The sequence below is a fragment of the Perna viridis genome, chromosome 12 (assembly GCF_037379345.1).
Source record: "Perna viridis isolate PV_CMFRI_1.1 ecotype Kerala chromosome 12, ASM3737934v1, whole genome shotgun sequence".
Taxonomy (NCBI): domain Eukaryota; kingdom Metazoa; phylum Mollusca; class Bivalvia; order Mytilida; family Mytilidae; genus Perna; species Perna viridis.
This window is the reverse complement of record NC_142456.1, coordinates 29,654,288-29,671,983: the sequence shown is the minus strand read 5'-3', so window position 1 is coordinate 29,671,983 and position 17,696 is coordinate 29,654,288. Positions and strand designations below refer to the sequence as shown.

General features: G+C 33.4%; 1 protein-coding gene and 2 pseudogenes across 8 annotated transcripts in view; 1 reads left to right on the top strand and 2 right to left on the bottom strand.

Annotated features, from left to right (window-relative positions):
• The window catches only part of LOC148601957 (uncharacterized), a 60,371-nt gene extending 43,504 nt beyond the window's left edge, over positions 1-16,867 (top strand). For 6 of the 8 annotated variants that reach the window (XM_088556024.1, XM_088556030.1, XM_088556026.1 and 3 more), the window contains 8 exons: positions 6,168-6,262; positions 8,268-8,356; positions 8,906-8,979; positions 9,449-10,037; positions 10,609-10,727; positions 11,111-11,224; positions 12,001-12,246; positions 15,652-16,749. In XM_088556024.1, coding sequence (XP_088412150.1) covers positions 6,168-6,262; positions 8,268-8,356; positions 8,906-8,979; positions 9,449-10,037; positions 10,609-10,727; positions 11,111-11,224; positions 12,001-12,246; positions 15,652-16,599 — 2,274 coding nt within the window. In that variant the 3' untranslated portion in view covers positions 16,600-16,749. Of the gene's footprint in view, positions 1-6,167; positions 6,263-8,267; positions 8,357-8,905; positions 8,980-9,448; positions 10,038-10,608; positions 10,728-11,110; positions 11,225-12,000; positions 12,247-15,651 lie in introns of all 8 variants that reach the window. The other 2 variants (XM_088556028.1, XM_088556031.1) reach the window with 2 other exon arrangements.
• Positions 783-3,836, bottom strand: LOC148601959 (uncharacterized; annotated as a pseudogene).
• On the bottom strand, positions 3,847-4,984 carry LOC148601958 (uncharacterized; annotated as a pseudogene).
• Positions 16,868-17,696: the final 829 nt, after the last annotated feature.

Below are 17,696 nucleotides of genomic sequence, written 5' to 3'. Positions count from 1 at the left end.
GTAAATGATTTATAAAATCTATCAAAGAAAAACTATCAACATTACATGGCTTTCATGGTGTCTTAATTCCTAACACAGGTTTAAAAATGTTTTTCTTCTTTAATATAATTATATCTCCTCTCACTTTGGTGGGGAGAAATATTGTTTTTGGCTTGTCCATTTGTCCGTCACAAAGTTTTTCAGTGCAACTCCTCTCAAACTATTGAACAGAATTTTAAGAAAATTTAATATATAGCAAGAACATCATATGTAATTGTGTATTATCAGGAAATGTTGATCCCTCAATTTGTGAAGGAGTTATGCCCCTTTTGAACTTAGAAATTTGCCTAAAATCCTAAAAAATTACCTTGTCTGTGCAACGTGACTAAAATCATGAATTGAATTTTATGAAACGTGGTATGTAGCAAGAACATCATATATTAGTTTTGCATATTACAAAATTCAGGAAATTTTTATCCCCCAATTTTTAGCTCACCGGGCCGTAGGCCATGTGAGCTATTGTCATAACTTGGCGTCTGTCGTTGTCGTCGTTAACAAATTTTCAAAACTCTTCTTATCTGAAACTACTTGACCAATTGGAACCAAACTTGGTATGAATGTTCCTTGGGGTATCCTGCATAGCATTGGTGTGGGGATTTTTGATCCGTCAAAAAACATGGCCACCGTTACTAAAAATAGAACATAGGGGTCAGACAGTAGTTTTTCGCATATATCTCCTAAACCGTTAGGTCAAAATTGTTGGACAATTTCTTGTTTAATTTATTGCCTTTGAAAGGCAAAATTCAAAACGTTGAGTGATTCAGGCTCCTGGGAGCCTCTTGTTTAATTTCCTTTAGTCTTTTCACACACAAATTCCCAAAGTAGCTTCTAATTTGTTGAAGAGTTAGCCATTCACATGGAGAGAACATTTTGAATCCGTCACCATTAAGCTCATTTCTCATCTGTTAGGCTACAGTATAGGGACTAGCCTTTTTGCAACTATCTTCACCAGCTTTTTTTTTGGCTAAGTAAGTTTTCACCTTTGGAGAGAAGCGAACTGCTTTTTTCCTTCACTTCTAAGCATTTCCCTGATATTCATCAGATTTAGATTAATCATCAACACTATCATATGGAATTGTAGGTTGGTTGAATCTAATTTCTTGGCATTGTGCTGCCCAAAGTCACTTGGATTTATCCCCCAAATCATCTAGTTTTTCATCGTCATATACATGTTTACCAGTAGATAGATGTTGAATTAGTTGCTCATGCTTTTTGAACACTTTGACACAATCTGGTTCGATACATTGAAAGCTTTCTCCTTTCTGTGATGTTCTTATTGACGGTTTTGCATCTGGAGATCTTGGATCAACAGACACCTGAAAAATATAATTAAATTTAAAAAGGGAGGTTATGGAGTGAATGTGCATGTGACAACAAATCACACGATACTTGGAAAAAAATAAAGTTACCAAGGAACAGGGCTTTTATTCCTGTTCTGCATCTTGATGTTGCATGAGGGTCTTCAACAATGAATAAATATCCATACCCTCAAATAAGATCAAGAGGGCCCCTAGCATGCACATGAGTGGTATTCTTGATATAATTCAAGGTATGGTAACTCTCTTGCTCCCCACCCACCATGGAGTGCCAACCTGGGCGATGCCTAGGGAAAACCAGCTAAAGCACCAGGGTTACAAGAAGAGACTAGTTCTCTTGAAATACATCGATCGCTGCTAAAATATGACTGAGGCAACATATTTTGGGAGCGGTCAACGAAAAGAAATATTAAAGGGGCGAAGTTAGATTACAAATATTTATCATTCATAGCCCAACAAAAGAAAACATGTTAAAACGATATTTATGAAACACAATGCAGAGCAACAGCACCCCACACCAGTTGCCCATACATAAAACATAGAAACATATAACATAAAACATTGAAGTCACGATAGGGCACATCAAAATATATGTAAAGAAACTTAGCGGTGTAAAAATTCTTGAAAGGGCACTATAACCATATAAGCAGACTGGTGTATAATTTATACCAAAAAAATGAGAAAATTATGAAACATCCAAATTGAAATTTTGAAATTGCACCAATGAGAGATGTTCTCACATGAACAAACACGCCATAATTGTAAAAATACAAGAGCATACACCTCAAGCATAGGGAGATTTACTTCTGGCTCCACACAGCACAGGAGACAATCTCTGACAAAAATATAAAAAGGAAGGTTATGGAGTGAATGTGCATGTGACAGTAAATCACATAGTTTGTTTTTAGAAAAATATGTCTCCCCTTTCTTCAAATGTCTTAGTTCAATGGGGCATAACTCCCACACAAATAAGAAAAGCAAAATTTCCTGGTTATATGCACAACTACATATAATCTTCCTACATTCCAAGTTTCCTGTTATTTGGTTTTGTAGTTTTGGAGAATATGCACCGGCGGCTTTGTGGCAGACAGACCAAAAATAAATTGAATCAAAGTTTGTTTTTGAGAACAACATACGTCTCCCTCGTTCTTCAATCTTTAATATACCCAACTACATAAGATTTCCATGCCACATACCAAGTTTCATAAAATTTGGTTCTAAAAGTAGTTTAGGAGGAGTTGCGATGACAAACTGTGATGGACAGACAATGTCTGGGGAGAGGCATAATTTGCTTTCCACCAGCAGGGAAAGACATAATAACATGCATGCCATCAGAAAATTATAAAACTGTTTAATTTCAATAGACACTACCAATACTTTATCTGTATTTAACAAAACATCATTATGTGAATATGTTGCAGTACCACTTTCAAGAATATTCTTCTATGAAACTACTGAACAGAATTTCATAAAACTTGGTCATAATCATCCTTGTTATGTCTACTTTCAAAATTGTGTCCATCTTGACCATCGCTGAAAAAACATGGCTGTCATTGCTATAAATAGAACAGGGGTAAATATGCAATTTTTTGCTATTTTTTTCACAACTATAACTAAATTATGAACACGAAATGTGATTTAAAGGTTAACAAGGTATGCCAAGTTGAAGAATTATGGTGACAAATTTATTTCTTGGTAGCCATTTTGAAAATGACTGCGATTTTCTATCGATTTTTAAGAATTTTTCTGATTTCAACGAAATTTGGCATACTTTGGAAACATTGCATCCCGAGTTGAATGGTAATGATGAAAATAGATTTGAGCACCCATTTTGAAAATGGTTGCCATTTTTTAAAAAGCCTTATCAAGCTTAATTTGTGCATTGTGGACCAGGTTAGGGATTCAGGCTCTCTTGAGCCTCTACATGTAGTTCTGCATACAAATGCTGAAAATTGTTGCTGCATTGTTTCTTGAATGAAAGTGAAATTAAACATGGGGTTGCACGCAAGTCCTGCTAAAGCATACCCCCATTAGTTTCCCATTTTTGTTCGTAAAACAGGAAGTTGATATGCGTGAGGGACAAATTCCATTATCTTCGAATGTAAAGTTGTTGTATTGAGATACAGGGAATGACTTCAACAGGTCACATTGGAAGGATTCTGAATCTGATTCCTTTTCTGTTTTGATTACAGACACATAGGTGTTCCGTATTCCACCATAACTTTCTAGAGCTTCTTTCATTTCCATTGCATCTGAAATATTGTGTCCCTCATTAATGAAATTCAGCATATGAAGTCTACAGGTGCCTGTGCAAGAGTCACAAAGGTCTTTTCCAGATTGCGCCTCACTAAAGTTGTACTGCTTAACATTTGGAGGTAAGGTGGAACAAAATTTCCACAGATAAGAGAGCAATGGAAGTGAGTGGTAACACCCTGCATTGTCTGATCGAATGTAAACATCTGTTACGGCAGGCTTTACAGTTTTCAGGATTTCAAATGCATAGGAAAATATCTGGGAAATAATATGCCATCTCTGCTTCACTTCTCCATCAGTGATATGTATCATTGGTATAATTTCGAAGTTATCATCATCATTTTCAGACTCACTCCTGATTAAATGATTTCTCCACTGCCATATTTTCTTTGTTGACATTTCCAAATCATTAAGTGTTTCCTCTTTGTCTTGGACGATGGTGAATGTTGTTGAGTTCACCAGATTAGTAAGTTCACTTTTTAATTCATACATTAGGTCACAAGATCCGCAGTTATCTGTATTTGTGTGTGGATGGCTACATGGTTTCTCTGACAAGGCTAACTGTGTACAATGTTGAATACACTTGCTTTCTGGAACTACATGACCCCGAAAATCATTCTTTAGATGCTGCTTACAAATTTCTAATTTACTCTGAATTTCTGTAACTTTACTTCCTTCTAAACCCCTGGATCCAAGATTTGTAGCCAGCTTCTTTAAATTTTCAATGCATTCCATACCTTCATGAATGAAGTTGTCAAAACCATGAAGTGATTTCAGTTGGGAGGCTGCACAAACTTTGATTATTTTGTACAGAGTTGCTCTACAGGTGGTGTGATGCTATATTCTGAGCAGTACTTGTTGTTTGAGGATATTAGTCTGGATGCTATCATAGTCCTTATAACTTTTGGAACCTTTACTTCTAATCCTGATGACAATTTGAGATGCTTAGATCCAAATCCAACAACTTGAAGGTAGCAAGGAGCCGATATGAATTCAATAAATTGATGGATTTTTTATTTTGGTAGGCGTATTCTGTAAACCTTAGGTGGAGCAATATACTCTCCTGGACCATGCATTGCTGCATATTTTCTTGCTGAGTCAATTTTGTAGACGGTTAATCCTTCAATGTAAGGAAGGAGTTCAGCTTTAGTGTACTGTCCAACAATGATTGACAAGATATGCACCTTAGAAGTATGATCCTCAGCTTTCTTATAAGCAGCAGTTATAGTTTCTGAGAGCGAATCTTCTGGTTTTTGTTCTTTTGTGTCTGTTTTTATGCCTTCAAATACCGTCTTCATCAATACTTCACTTTGAGACGGAGCAATATTTTCACATACAATCTGGAAAGCAGTACGGGCTTGATGTATGTAATACATTTGTGTGGAATACTGAAGTTTATCAATGGCTGATGAAGCATGTGACCCGAGTGGACTGTATATATATTCATGGCCTCATTGAAAAGTTCTCTTTGTGATCTCTCGTCTCTTAACCAATTTGAATGAGTTGTTGCTTGAGATGATAGCATATCAAAACCTGAAAACAAAAACATTTCATTAAAGGTACTTTATTTATTAGAAAAATTAAAATGTGATTAGAACTAAAGGTCAGTAATTCCTACATGGGTTTTACCAAAATTTTTTCTCTTGTAACAGTTTTTCAAATATGTAGTTTAGTTTCAGAAATACAAGCTCAAAATATGACCCCGATGTTCTATTTATAGTTACGGCAGTAAGGATTTTTGGCAACAGTCATCATGGTCACAATTTTGGAAAATTCAGTCTGTAGATTCTGAGGTGAAGATTTTTTAATAAGTTTACAGACAAATACAAAGTGATGACAATGTCAGGTGTTCTAATAATTCATTCTTATAATCATAACTGAATCTGTTACAGAATCATTTTTCTCTAACAGAATAACCCTGCAGTTAAAAGAATATGGACTACAAAATGATAAATGCCTTTTATGGTAAACAAGGGGAAATTTTACCCTGCACAAAGTATGATTAAATGTCATACCAGTAGTAATTTGTAAGTGACTAACTTTCATAAATAGGATTAGTCTTTTGAAACATGTTTTTATACCCTACCACCCAAAGTGGTAAGATATTATGTGATACCCAACAAAAGGTTGTTTTTCCATCTGTCCATCTGTCTGTACTACAACAGTTCCCTGATGATTACTTAAGAAGATATGAAGGAGGTAGACCTAAGGCAAGGGACACAACTCTTTCAAATTATTGGAATGTTTGTATTCAGCATTTTGCATCAATCTCCTGAAAGCTTCAAAGTAACTTGGATTGATTTCATTCTGTTTCAAATGAAAGCTTGATAGGCTTTGGTGAAATTGAATATGATACAAGCATATCACTGATTTCAAGTTATGTCCCTTGCCTTAGATCTACCTCCCATGAAATAGTGATCAAGATTTACTTTGGTTAGATCATTGACACAAAAGTTCTTGTCATTTTAAGTTGTTTTTACCCCCAAAAATGTTTTTGAAACTTGGCCAGTTATCATTTAATGCCACATTAGATACCATATTTTTCTTTATTTTTTTCAGCAGTCTATACCTGGATCTATACAGTGTGGACAAATCCTTGATGATAATTCATCTGGTACTTATGAACAACTTAATTATACCAATAACATCAAAAGGTATGTATCATCAGGTCATGAGTTCTACTATATATACCATAATGAACGGGAAGCAGGAGGTTTACCAAACCTGGTTTAACCCACCTTTCATTTTAAATGCCCTTACAAAGTCAGGACTATTGTGATTGTTTTCCACTACTGCCTAGATTTTATCAGTTTGGTAATTTTGTTATTACCCTTCATATAAGGACATTGTGTACCTGTACACATGAAATTAATGTGAGATCACTCTTGACATTTTTGTCTGATCTCTTTGATTTTGACTTGTTAAGGTTTAACTGTAACCCAAGTATATGCATAAAGATCTCTGCATTCTAACTACAAAAGTATGACTGGGGATTAAGTTTTGGTGTTATAGTGTGCTTAGATAGGTTAATTGTAACAAGAAGTCTCTGATGTAAGTGTGGTCCTCCATAGAAAAAGTCTGTTCAGGTGTAACTTGAAAGTAAAATCCTTATTGGTAGATCATATTGTTTTAATGAATGGAATCAACAGAGTTTTGTATTTAACAAATATATTGGTAAAAAAGTGGATTGGAAGCAGAAAACATCAAAGAATTATATTTTACATATGTCCTGCTGTTAGTTAAGTAACAATAGCGATTGATGCTATTGATCATTTGATGTTAAGGGAGTATTTTGTTTTTCCTAATTATTTGGTTCCAGAGGTGTGACATTCTTTTGGACATCAGAATTCTTATGGTCTTATTTATAGGATCATTTAAAGATTTAGACCGCATTAATCCATAATGACATTATAACATTTTTTGCTCTACTTGCTGACCTATTCCTTCATTCTTATGAGGCTGACTTTATAGCTGATCTGATCCAAAAGGTGGAACATTGTTTAGCTAGATCTCAGTTTTGCTATAAAGATGACATATTATCGTTAGACAATCAGATAATCTGGGATTTGATATTTGCATTTACCAAAAAGAACTTGAGATAAAGGATACTACAGGCACTGTGAAGTTAGCCTCATTTTTTATCTACACTTAGAGATCAATAGTAAAGGAGAACTATTTACCAAACTATGTGGCAAACCCAATGACTTTTCATTCTGTATTGTCAACTTTCCTTTCATCTGTTGCAACATCTCTTCTGTACTTGCCTATGGAGTTATCATATCACAACTCGTATGTTATGCCAGAGTTTGCCGAAAACTTTTGTATAGCACTTTACTTCTTACCATTAGGCTTCTGGAACAAGGTTATGTTGCTACAAGATTGAAGTTATCACTACAGAAGTTTTATGGTTGTCATTATGAACTCGTGGATCATTACGGTGTATCCATCTGCACCATGAAAACTGATTTGTTCAAAGTATCATAGTTTTCCTTTCCTCATTCATCTACCCTGGACTTTTTATGAGCAACTCAGTGAGTGTTACTATTGGTGCACCTAGTTCATGCTCCCAGTTATTAGTACAGTCCGAGTTGCTCATTTACTTTTGTTACTTTGTATGCATTATTTTGGTTACTTTGTATGTATTATTTTGGTTACTTTGTATGCATTATTTTGGTTACTTTGTGTTCTTTCAGTTGTTTCTTGTTTGTTTTCTATGTCTGGTCTTTGTCCCTGGATTACATTCTTTTGATCTCAACTAAAATCATGGTTTCTTTTATTACTCTCTCAAATAATTTTCTGAAAGGTAAAGATACTTTCATTGTGTTTATTTCGACTGTTAAATAATCATTTGTTTCTGAATTCACAGTTTCTACTTGTCAGTGTTTTAACATTCTAATTTTTTGTTACCTCAGGCAAGTGCAATTTTGGTGTGGGGAAGTAGCTCGTAATATTTTTTCTCCTTCAGCAAGTAGACAAAATTGATCCTGCAGGTATTTGTTAAATCGGAAAGCTGACTTTAATTGTGGGAGAGTAAATTTTCATTTGAAGTCTTTCTGTGGAAACCTAAAAATTTTCAAAAACCCTAGAGCACTGAACTTGAGGATTAATGTTGTTAATTATTGATGACTGCATAATATTCATATATGTTTCTATTTCCAGATTCTTGATGAGCCAGCCAAAGACTTATTCATCTTCCTCAGATAAACGTAGCGGTAATGAGAGTTACACCGATGATAGCAATGCTATAGGTAGGTTAAGGTAGTACATTTACCTAGTTGTAAAAAAATTTAATATTTTTCATCAGGGTTTTTCCCTAAGAAGCAATTGGAGGCCAAATTGCATGGTTCAAAGTGCACTTTTGGCCTGTTCAAACTGAGTTTTTTCTTTACAGCTGTATGTAGCATTTTTAAGTTTTGACCTGTTCATAGCTGTTTTTGACCTGTTCCAGCAAAAATTAGAGAAAACCCTGGTACATATTTAAAGATTTTTACAGTGAAAAAAATCAGCAGTAGACCTAAGGACCCAGTCTATTTTAAATCAAGCAGGTCTATGATGAAATTGGCTGAAGTTGCTTTAAAGTGTACAGTGTAGTCTGTGTAAAATAATGATGGGTCTATGTTAACAAAAAATTCAGTTTCTAACACTGTTTTTACTTGTGAAAATTTTCACTTATGATCAAATGTCAAAAGATGTTTAGTCAAATTTACCATTGGTCTCCCTGGGTGGACTGTATGTGTTAAAATTTAATTAAACTTAATGTCAGTAGCTATGACTAATAAGATTTGTCTTCTTTCTAGATTCCGATGAAGTTCCAGATTTTGAAGTTGACATTCCTTATCCTAAACCACCGAGTTTCTGTAGCAGTACAAAGGTAGAAAACTTAGCTAAAATTAATACATTACTGCATTTAGACAATATTTTCCTGTTGGTTAATGATACAAAAATGTAGTTAATTGTAATCTTAATTATCATTGAAAATTTATACACATTTGCATGCTACTGTGAAAGTACTGTTGTGTGTGTGGTACTGATTTTCATGGTTTTCCATGTTCTGCCATGTTGCTATGGACGATGTCTCAGTAAACAATGATATGGAAGACTTTCTGTAACACCTGCTTTGGGCTTTAACTTTGTAAAAACTTCAAACTGCATGCATCATTTCCCAAGTGTATATTTCATAACAGGCAGAATAATTTTGAGCATTAATGCTTCAGAGGAGCTACCTGTATAGAATGTCACTGACTCCTATTTTTTAATATGAGATTTTAGTTGATACACTTATTTAAGATTTGTACTTTCTGAAAGGTTAAACATTGATTTGTTATTGGTTTAATCAACAGGTACTTGTATCAGAGAAGGAAGATATGGTACCCAGTCCTTCTTGTCAGACAGAGGAGATAGGTGAAGAGACGTCACGAGACGCCCAGGCTGCTGCCCCAGAAGAAGAGGAACCTAACGTTGTCATGTCCTTAACACAAGAATCACTACAAGAACATACAAAACGACAAGAGAAAATTTACTTGGAGCAGGCAAAACAGGACAGTAATCTAGTTTTACTGAACATGAGTAGCAAATACAGTGTGATGCAGGAATCATCTCAAGGCATGAAACGAGGACATTCCCCTGATCCTGATGAGGTTCAGAACTACAAAGCCTTTAAATCAGGGGAAATAAAAGTCTTCCTCCCTCCATTCCCCATTTCAACTGCCCAAGGTGAAGTGGCTAAAAAGGAAGGCAATCAATCAAAAATGGCATTTTCAGACATGTATGGGCTTGGTATAACAAAGAGTACAGCGGCTGCCATGTATCATAGTGGTGGATTACCCATGGTACAGATCATCCCTAAGAATGTCCCATACTCATCCTCAGCTTTGACCGTACCAAGCACCAAGCCTGACAATGTACAATGGCCCTATTATCCACAATCTGGTGAGTCAATATTAAACACAAGACAGAGATTTAAATTTTCTCTTAGACAATTCAATAGATATTGATAAAATGTTATAAACTTATCCTCAAATTTTGAGTTAACTACCCAAAGAACATCAGGCCCAGGGCCACAAAACTTAACATTTTACCTTAATCTGAGAAAATTATGAACTGTTTGTGATGTCATCAATTTCAAAGACTTTGATTGGAGTTAACATGGATGTTAAGAAAACTCTCAGACTAAGGCATTGTTGTGCTTGGGCGAGGTGATTGTTTTAATTCACTGGAAGACCAACTCTATATCTTGAACATCATCATTGTATGCTCTGTAAATCTTAAGAGAAAGTGTACATTAAAATGTTAAAAAAAACCTCATTGAACATTTAATTATGGAATGAATTTTCTTAAGAACTTCTATTAAAAAAATTATATTGCTTTGGGTAAATAAGGCAACATAAATGGGCAGCGAATGGGGAGAAATGATACGTCATTTGTAATAGGCGAGTCTTTGTTGGGAATAAATAGGTCAAATTTTGATTTGATTATTTGAATCTAAAACTTTTTTTTATAGGTCTTTCATTTTATCCCCAAGTGATGGGTGGATTTTACCAGCCAATGACAGTACTGCCATATCCTATGCCTGTCTGGACATCAACAGATGCCAAGGGTTTACGGCCCCCTATTCCACAGGTAAAATGGTTTTATATTGTTACATCAAATGTGTTGGGAATCCCAAGCTTCTTAGTTATCTTTGATAATTGTTGGTGTGGACTAAAAAAAAACATTGATAACCCATGTTGGAGTTGTCCTTTTTGGAGGTTTTTGCTCTTTTTGATTATATTACTTTAAAAATCGTTTCCTCAGAAACTAAAAGACAGAATTCTATGAAAGTTGACATGATTGTTCTTAAGGGTATCATTTACAAAGTGACCATATGGATTTTTGATCCATGAAAAAAATGGCTATCGTTACTAAAGAGTAGTTAAGGGAACTAAGATTCTAGATTAAAGGACGTCTCAAATGCCCCATCGTATTGATAATGCTATTAATTGATTTTGTTTTTAATTTTTCAGGCTATTTTTACCCAGGCAGGTGACAAAGGAAAGACAATGTCAGCCTCAGACTCCTCCTCAGGTGAAACAACAGGTTCATCACTGATGTATCTCTTGGAACAGACAAGTTCTGAGGTATTTACAATCAAAATAATTACAGTGGAAACTCTCTAAACTGGACCTCTTTTGGACACGTGTCTGGTTTATCCAGGTTCAAATTTCATTTAAACTGATAGGAAATGGCATAAAAACATGTCTGGTGTAGACAGGTTTTGGATCATTCAGGTCTGGTATAGACAGGTTTTGGATTTATTTATGGTTCAGTTTAGACAGGTTTCACTGTATTTCTTGAAAATATGAATATTCATTGTTACCCCACTCCTCCTTTATTTCATTAACTTGTAGGTCACATGACATCCCATATATAGTCACATCAATGCCATGTGGTTGTTATGTTTATTTAATTCTCACTATATTCAAAGTGGATGTAAGGACCCAAAAAAAAATCATGCAAATAATTAAATCATTAAGAGTTATTCTTTGGGGTGAGCAATATGGCATATTCCTGAATCACAAGAAAATCATTACATAAAAAAATAAGAAATAAACATTTTTACAACAAAAGAGAAATTTGTTCACCCCTGAAAAATGAAAATCCATAGTTATGCAGCAATACATTTGCAGTCTTTTGACATTTTTTAAAATATAAATATAATTGTACAAATTGTAATTTATCAGAGGAGGAGTGTTCAAAGAGTGGCCAATGATTTCTTTCCATTATCAGGATTTAATTAAACACATGGAAGATAATTTCTGGCAAATGGAAACCATCATTGCCTTTACAACTAAAATATTTTAGAGGCTTTAATTTACATTTGAAATTATGCAGTATTATATTTGAATTATTTTAGGCAAGTCAGGCCAATTTAAAGTGCAGAGTGTCAGCTCGGTGGAGACATTTGGATCCTCCATGGCTTTTTGGTGTGGTTTGGATTGAAGGAATACAAATGAGATATACTGTTCCTCGGAGGAAGTTCAATCGCATTATGAAAGAAGACCGTGATGCCCTAAATATGATGAATCAATCTGATGTTGTATTAAAACAAATGGAGGAATTTAAAGAAGAGTTGACAAAAAGTGATAGGGAGAGAACAGAGGTTAGTAAATAAAGAAATAAAGTGAGCTATCAAAATTTAATTTTGAATTAACTTCATAACACCAATGAATTAAAGATGTCTGTTGCTCTGTTTGAAAATAAAGGGGATATCAGAAGGTTGTGAAATCTTTGAAGGTCTTTCATGTTTGAACAATATGAATAGAAAGAAATGATGGGTCAGTGAGCTGGGTTTTGAGGTCAGTGTGGTGGGTTTTGAGGTCAGTGAGCTGGGTTTTGAGGTTTTGACAGGAAAAGGATATATTTGATTTTCTATAGGCTTCATCTTAGTTTTGTCTATTAAAAAATCTGAAGAAATAAGAATTTTATAAAAAAAAAAAAAAACTTTGAAAACTCAATTTAAGGTGTGTTTAATGAAATTTTGAAAGGAAAAGTGGCGGTCTTTAGGCAAAAAATAATTATGTTGATATGGATAAAACATGAGGAGTCTGAATATCTGACAAAAATGACTGAACATGAGCAGTGAACATCCTTAAGGGCCAAAGTGGGCAATTTTGTAGAAATTACTATTAACACTACTAAGAAACTTTTTAGTGTCCAAATGTTTTGCTAATTTTGTAGGTAAGATATAAGTAAGAATAAACTGCTGGAAATAAGACATTTTATAATAGAATAGATGTTTGATTGAGTATACTAGTGTTAGATAGCCGTTTATTTGGATTTACATTCTACTTTGCAAAAATTAGTATCAGGGAAAATAAGTTCATATAGTAACTTATTTCTTGAACTATTTTACTGATACTTGTTTCTTAGAGCAGACCATACTTTTAATGTGAAGTTTACTGTAAAAATACCTTCACTATGTAATAAAAGGGAAAAATTAGAAATTTTATTTATTTTTTTACATGAAACTATTAGTAACAATCTTATTTTTCCTTTTGCTCTTGTTTTGTATAGAAGCATGTTTATGAATTACTTGATAATTTCATGTCTTAATATAAAAAAAAGAAGAAACAAAAGGTTCGAATTAGTCTTAAACTTTCATGGATCATTATAAATCCTGTTAGTTATACGTTGTCTTTGTGGAAAAATCTGGAGTGCAAAAAAAATATTTTTATTGTATAACAAGAATAGATATTATGTTCTAATGTAACCTCAATCGAACATAAATTATTTAGAAATAAAACACAAACACTTGTATTGGGATAACAGCTCACCTGGACAGTTCAATAAAACTTGTTTATTTTTAAAAAAATTTTCCAACTCGGCATGACCCAAGCTGCTGCAACAATCTTAAATCACATTCTACAAAAGAAATTTGTATCATTACAGTATGAACCAATATCAATGTCAAGTCAACAGTCATAAAGATACATACACATAGAATAAAAATAACTTATAATGTAAATCTATGAACAACAATAATTCTCAAAACATATAATAGTGTGGGAGAGTGAAAAACTGAAGTTTTCTGTCCGAGAGATGAGCGTCAAACAACTACTTAAATACACTTCATTTACAGTCACGGTTCTTCCCACTATCAATCCGTGGAATTTACTAAACAAGTACACCTTATGTCACATGATGTTGATATCAACATCAATAACATAAACAAACACATCTTTTTGTTATGTAACTTCAATCAACTACACGTGTAACATTTATAAATATATTGGTGTTTACTTCACAAAACAACAATCCCACCAGTAATGTCAGCCTAAGGTCAACTATTGGTCATCAATTAACGACAAGAAAATCCTCCTACAACAGGGTGTGGTATACATGGGTTCTACTGTCACAAAGTTGATTTCCATTCCTTCTTGGGCATTATATAGTATAGGATGTACATTGGTGCTTTTCTCAGAACCGATTTCTAAAAGGTGTTAATAAGATGGTGATAATTGGTCTCTAGCATCAAGAATAAATTTGTCATTTTAGACTTGATTTTTAAAGTTGTAGTGTGAAAATATGTCTCGTGCCAATAGTTTTAAGTAGGATTACATATAGCTCTCAAACATTGTTTTTTTCTAAAGGTATATTGCTATAAATTTGTCTTTATTGAAAGGAATGTTGCTGTAAATTTGTCGTCATTTTAAGGTATGTTGCTGTAAATTTGTCTTTATTCAAAGATATATTGCTGTTAATTTTGTCTTTATTTAAAGGTATATTGCTGTAAATTTGGAATTACAGTAACTGTAAACCAAAAAAATTGAGTACATACTTATTTTTGTGATTTAGGTAGCATTCCATCTAAGAATCATTCAAAATGTGATTCATGGTTGAAAAGCCTGCATGTTTTTGATTTTGATATTTTACATGAAATATTACAGTAAACAGAAGTTAACACATGGCTTTCCATATAACCCTTGTTCATATGATCATTTGAGATAAAAATTATATAGAATGTACTGTAGAATTCAAAATTAAGGGAGATAACTCTGTCAATTACCCTAAAATATAACAGAAACTTTTAGATTTTCCATGTGGATTATCTCCTAGGAGTAGACAGATTGGAATGAATAATTATACACTGCATCATATAGACCTATAAAGCAACTTAATAACAAATATAAGAATATGTAGCCTTTTTTTAGGTGTATCACATTTTACAGAATTTGCATGATTCTTAAGAAGAATGATTCTTAGTATGTCAATCCAATTTCAGTGCTATTTAATATTGTATCTTACGCTCTTCAGAAGATGTATTTTTCTCATGGAGACTTATTTGTGGCAATTACAATTTTTTTTTTGCGTAATATTAAATCTTTAAAATCAAAATCCTAATAATGACTAAAGATAGACTGTCTGCTGTTTATGCAAGGCAATACTGCCAAAACTGTATGACCATAGTCACCATACAAATCATGATATGTATTGTATCACTTGGAAGTATCAAGATATTATTGTATCATTTGGAAGTATCTGTATATTATTGTTTCACTTTGAAGTATCATATTATTGTATCACTTGGAAGTATCAAGATATTATTGTATCACTTTGAATTATCATGATACTATTGTATCACTTCCAAGTATCATGATATTATTGTATCACTTCAAAGTATCATATTATTTTATCACCTCGAAGTATCATTATAATATATACCAGTATGTATTGTATACTGAATTGTAGTATGATACTATGCTCTACACATATACTGAATTGTAGTATGATACTATGCTCTACACATATACTGAATTGTAGTATGATACTATGCTCTACACATTATCCAATCTTGGCATTTAGACATATTGTTTTTGCCATTTCTATCACACCTTTTTAAGCTTGGAAACAACTTTTATGAAACCTTGTAGGTAGTTAGGACAGAAATTAAATGTATAATCCACAGAATTTATTGTGTGTAATACCCCTTGGAACTTAGGATTAGGGGAGACATATGTTTTTTAGGCAATAATAAACTTTCATTTCAAAATATTCTTTCTTGCAGGATGAAGAAGCTGATTATCTGTTTTTAATAGAACCTGATGTTCTGAAGGATGATAGCTCAAGTGATCTTAGTGAAAAGTTAGAATGTTCAATGAAATTTGATTATGAAGAGACTAGTCCTGAGCAGCTAAAGCAGAATAGTTCTGAGGAACCTACATCAAAATCACCTAATGGTGAAGACATTGAACCTACATCAAAATCACCAAATGGTGAAGACATATTAATGTCAGGTTCACAAGATTCTGTAAGTGACCAAATGGACGAGACTGAAAAGAAAAGTGACTCTGATTCAAAATGTGGATATAATGACAGTTCTGTTGACATGGAATCTACATGTTCTAAATCAAGTGATCTGACTCCTAGTGATGCACGTAGCACTGATGAGAAAGGAAGTTCTATGAAGGAATCTGATTCACAGTCTGCAAAGATGTCCGAAGGAAATAAAGATTCCGAATCGGAAAATGACCTTAATCAGTCAAAGTGTCCATCTGATGAATTTGACAGTTTCTTTACAAAGAATCCAACAAAATTCAGACATTCTAAAAGAGGATTTTGGTTGGACGAGACAACAATGAATGAGAAAATAACAATGGAATATAAAGTTAAAAATCAAAATGACATCCTTCTAGATGATTTGAAAAGACTTAATGAGATGAATCAATCGGCCGTGGTACATAATCAGTTGTCATGTTTACTTGATGATTTGACATCAACAAATGATAACAATGAAAAATGTACCTGTTGCTCAAACTCTGACAAAGTTACAGAGAACGAGCAATGTTTGCAGTGCTCACAACAGAAAGAGGCAGTGAAATTTGGGGAGAACTTCTTTGAAAAACTTTTTATGCAACCCTTGTTTCCTGAGCAGGAGGACAATTCATTGTCGAAACCATTGAGAGATTCACCGGATATGGAAGACTTGTGTGACATTATAGATTCTGTTGACTGAAAAAATTAATCTAAATCCATTATGAAATGGCTTGTATCTAGGTTACACTAAAGTCAAAATGTAGGACATTTCTTAATGTTTTTTTTTTTTTCATTTATAAGTTGTATTTTTAAATATGCATCTTAATAGGATATTAAACATCAGGCATATGTCATAATATTGGAAAATATTTTATAACTGACATATTCTACAAACAAAAGACTCTAAATAACATATTTTAAAAATAAACACAGCTGTTTGATTTAAAGTCTGAAATATGTATACTTCTGCCCCTACATTGTGTATATCATTTAAGGAGGTAGACCTAGGGTAAGGGAGATAATTCTTGAAATCAGTGATATGTTTATATCATATTCAATTTCACCAAAGCCTATCAAGCTTTCATTTGAAGCAGAATGAAATCTATCCAAGTTACTTTGATGCTTGCATGAGATTAATGTAAAATGCTGAATACAAGCATTCCAATGATTTGTAAGAGTTGTGTCCCTTACCCTAGGTCTACCTTCTTAAAATGTATTTTGCAGGGCAAGCTTGTAATGTGGTAATTTATTTCAAGGCAAGAAGAGTTTGCCATGCAATAAATATTAAGTTGACAGAATATGTGCATTTTCAAACAAAAACCTGTTCAATATATATTTATTCTAAAATGTTAATAATTTTTTTACTTGCAAAATACAGTTTTCATTGCATGTTTTCTTTTATATATAATAATGTACTCAAAAGCAGTTAGCAAAGTTCCAAGGAGACATTACCAGTAAATGAATTCTTGAAACTGTGACTAGAAATAGTTTGATAATTAATGTCCTAGATATTGACTTAAGTGGAACATTAATTGTATTCACTGTCTGTGATGAACTTGTGACTCTCGGTACTATGAGAGCTGCCTGTGATCATTTTGTTTGTTGATTTCTTTTGTATAGACATTTCAATGAAAATACATTGGTGCATAGTGCTACATGTTCATCTTTTTTTTTTCTGTCTTTTGTAAGTCATCTTAAATAAGGGACAATTATGGGAATAAGGTCAATTCACTGCTTTAATGAGCATTTTACATATTTATCAGCGAAATTTACCGTTACACTTCTCTTTTTACCATA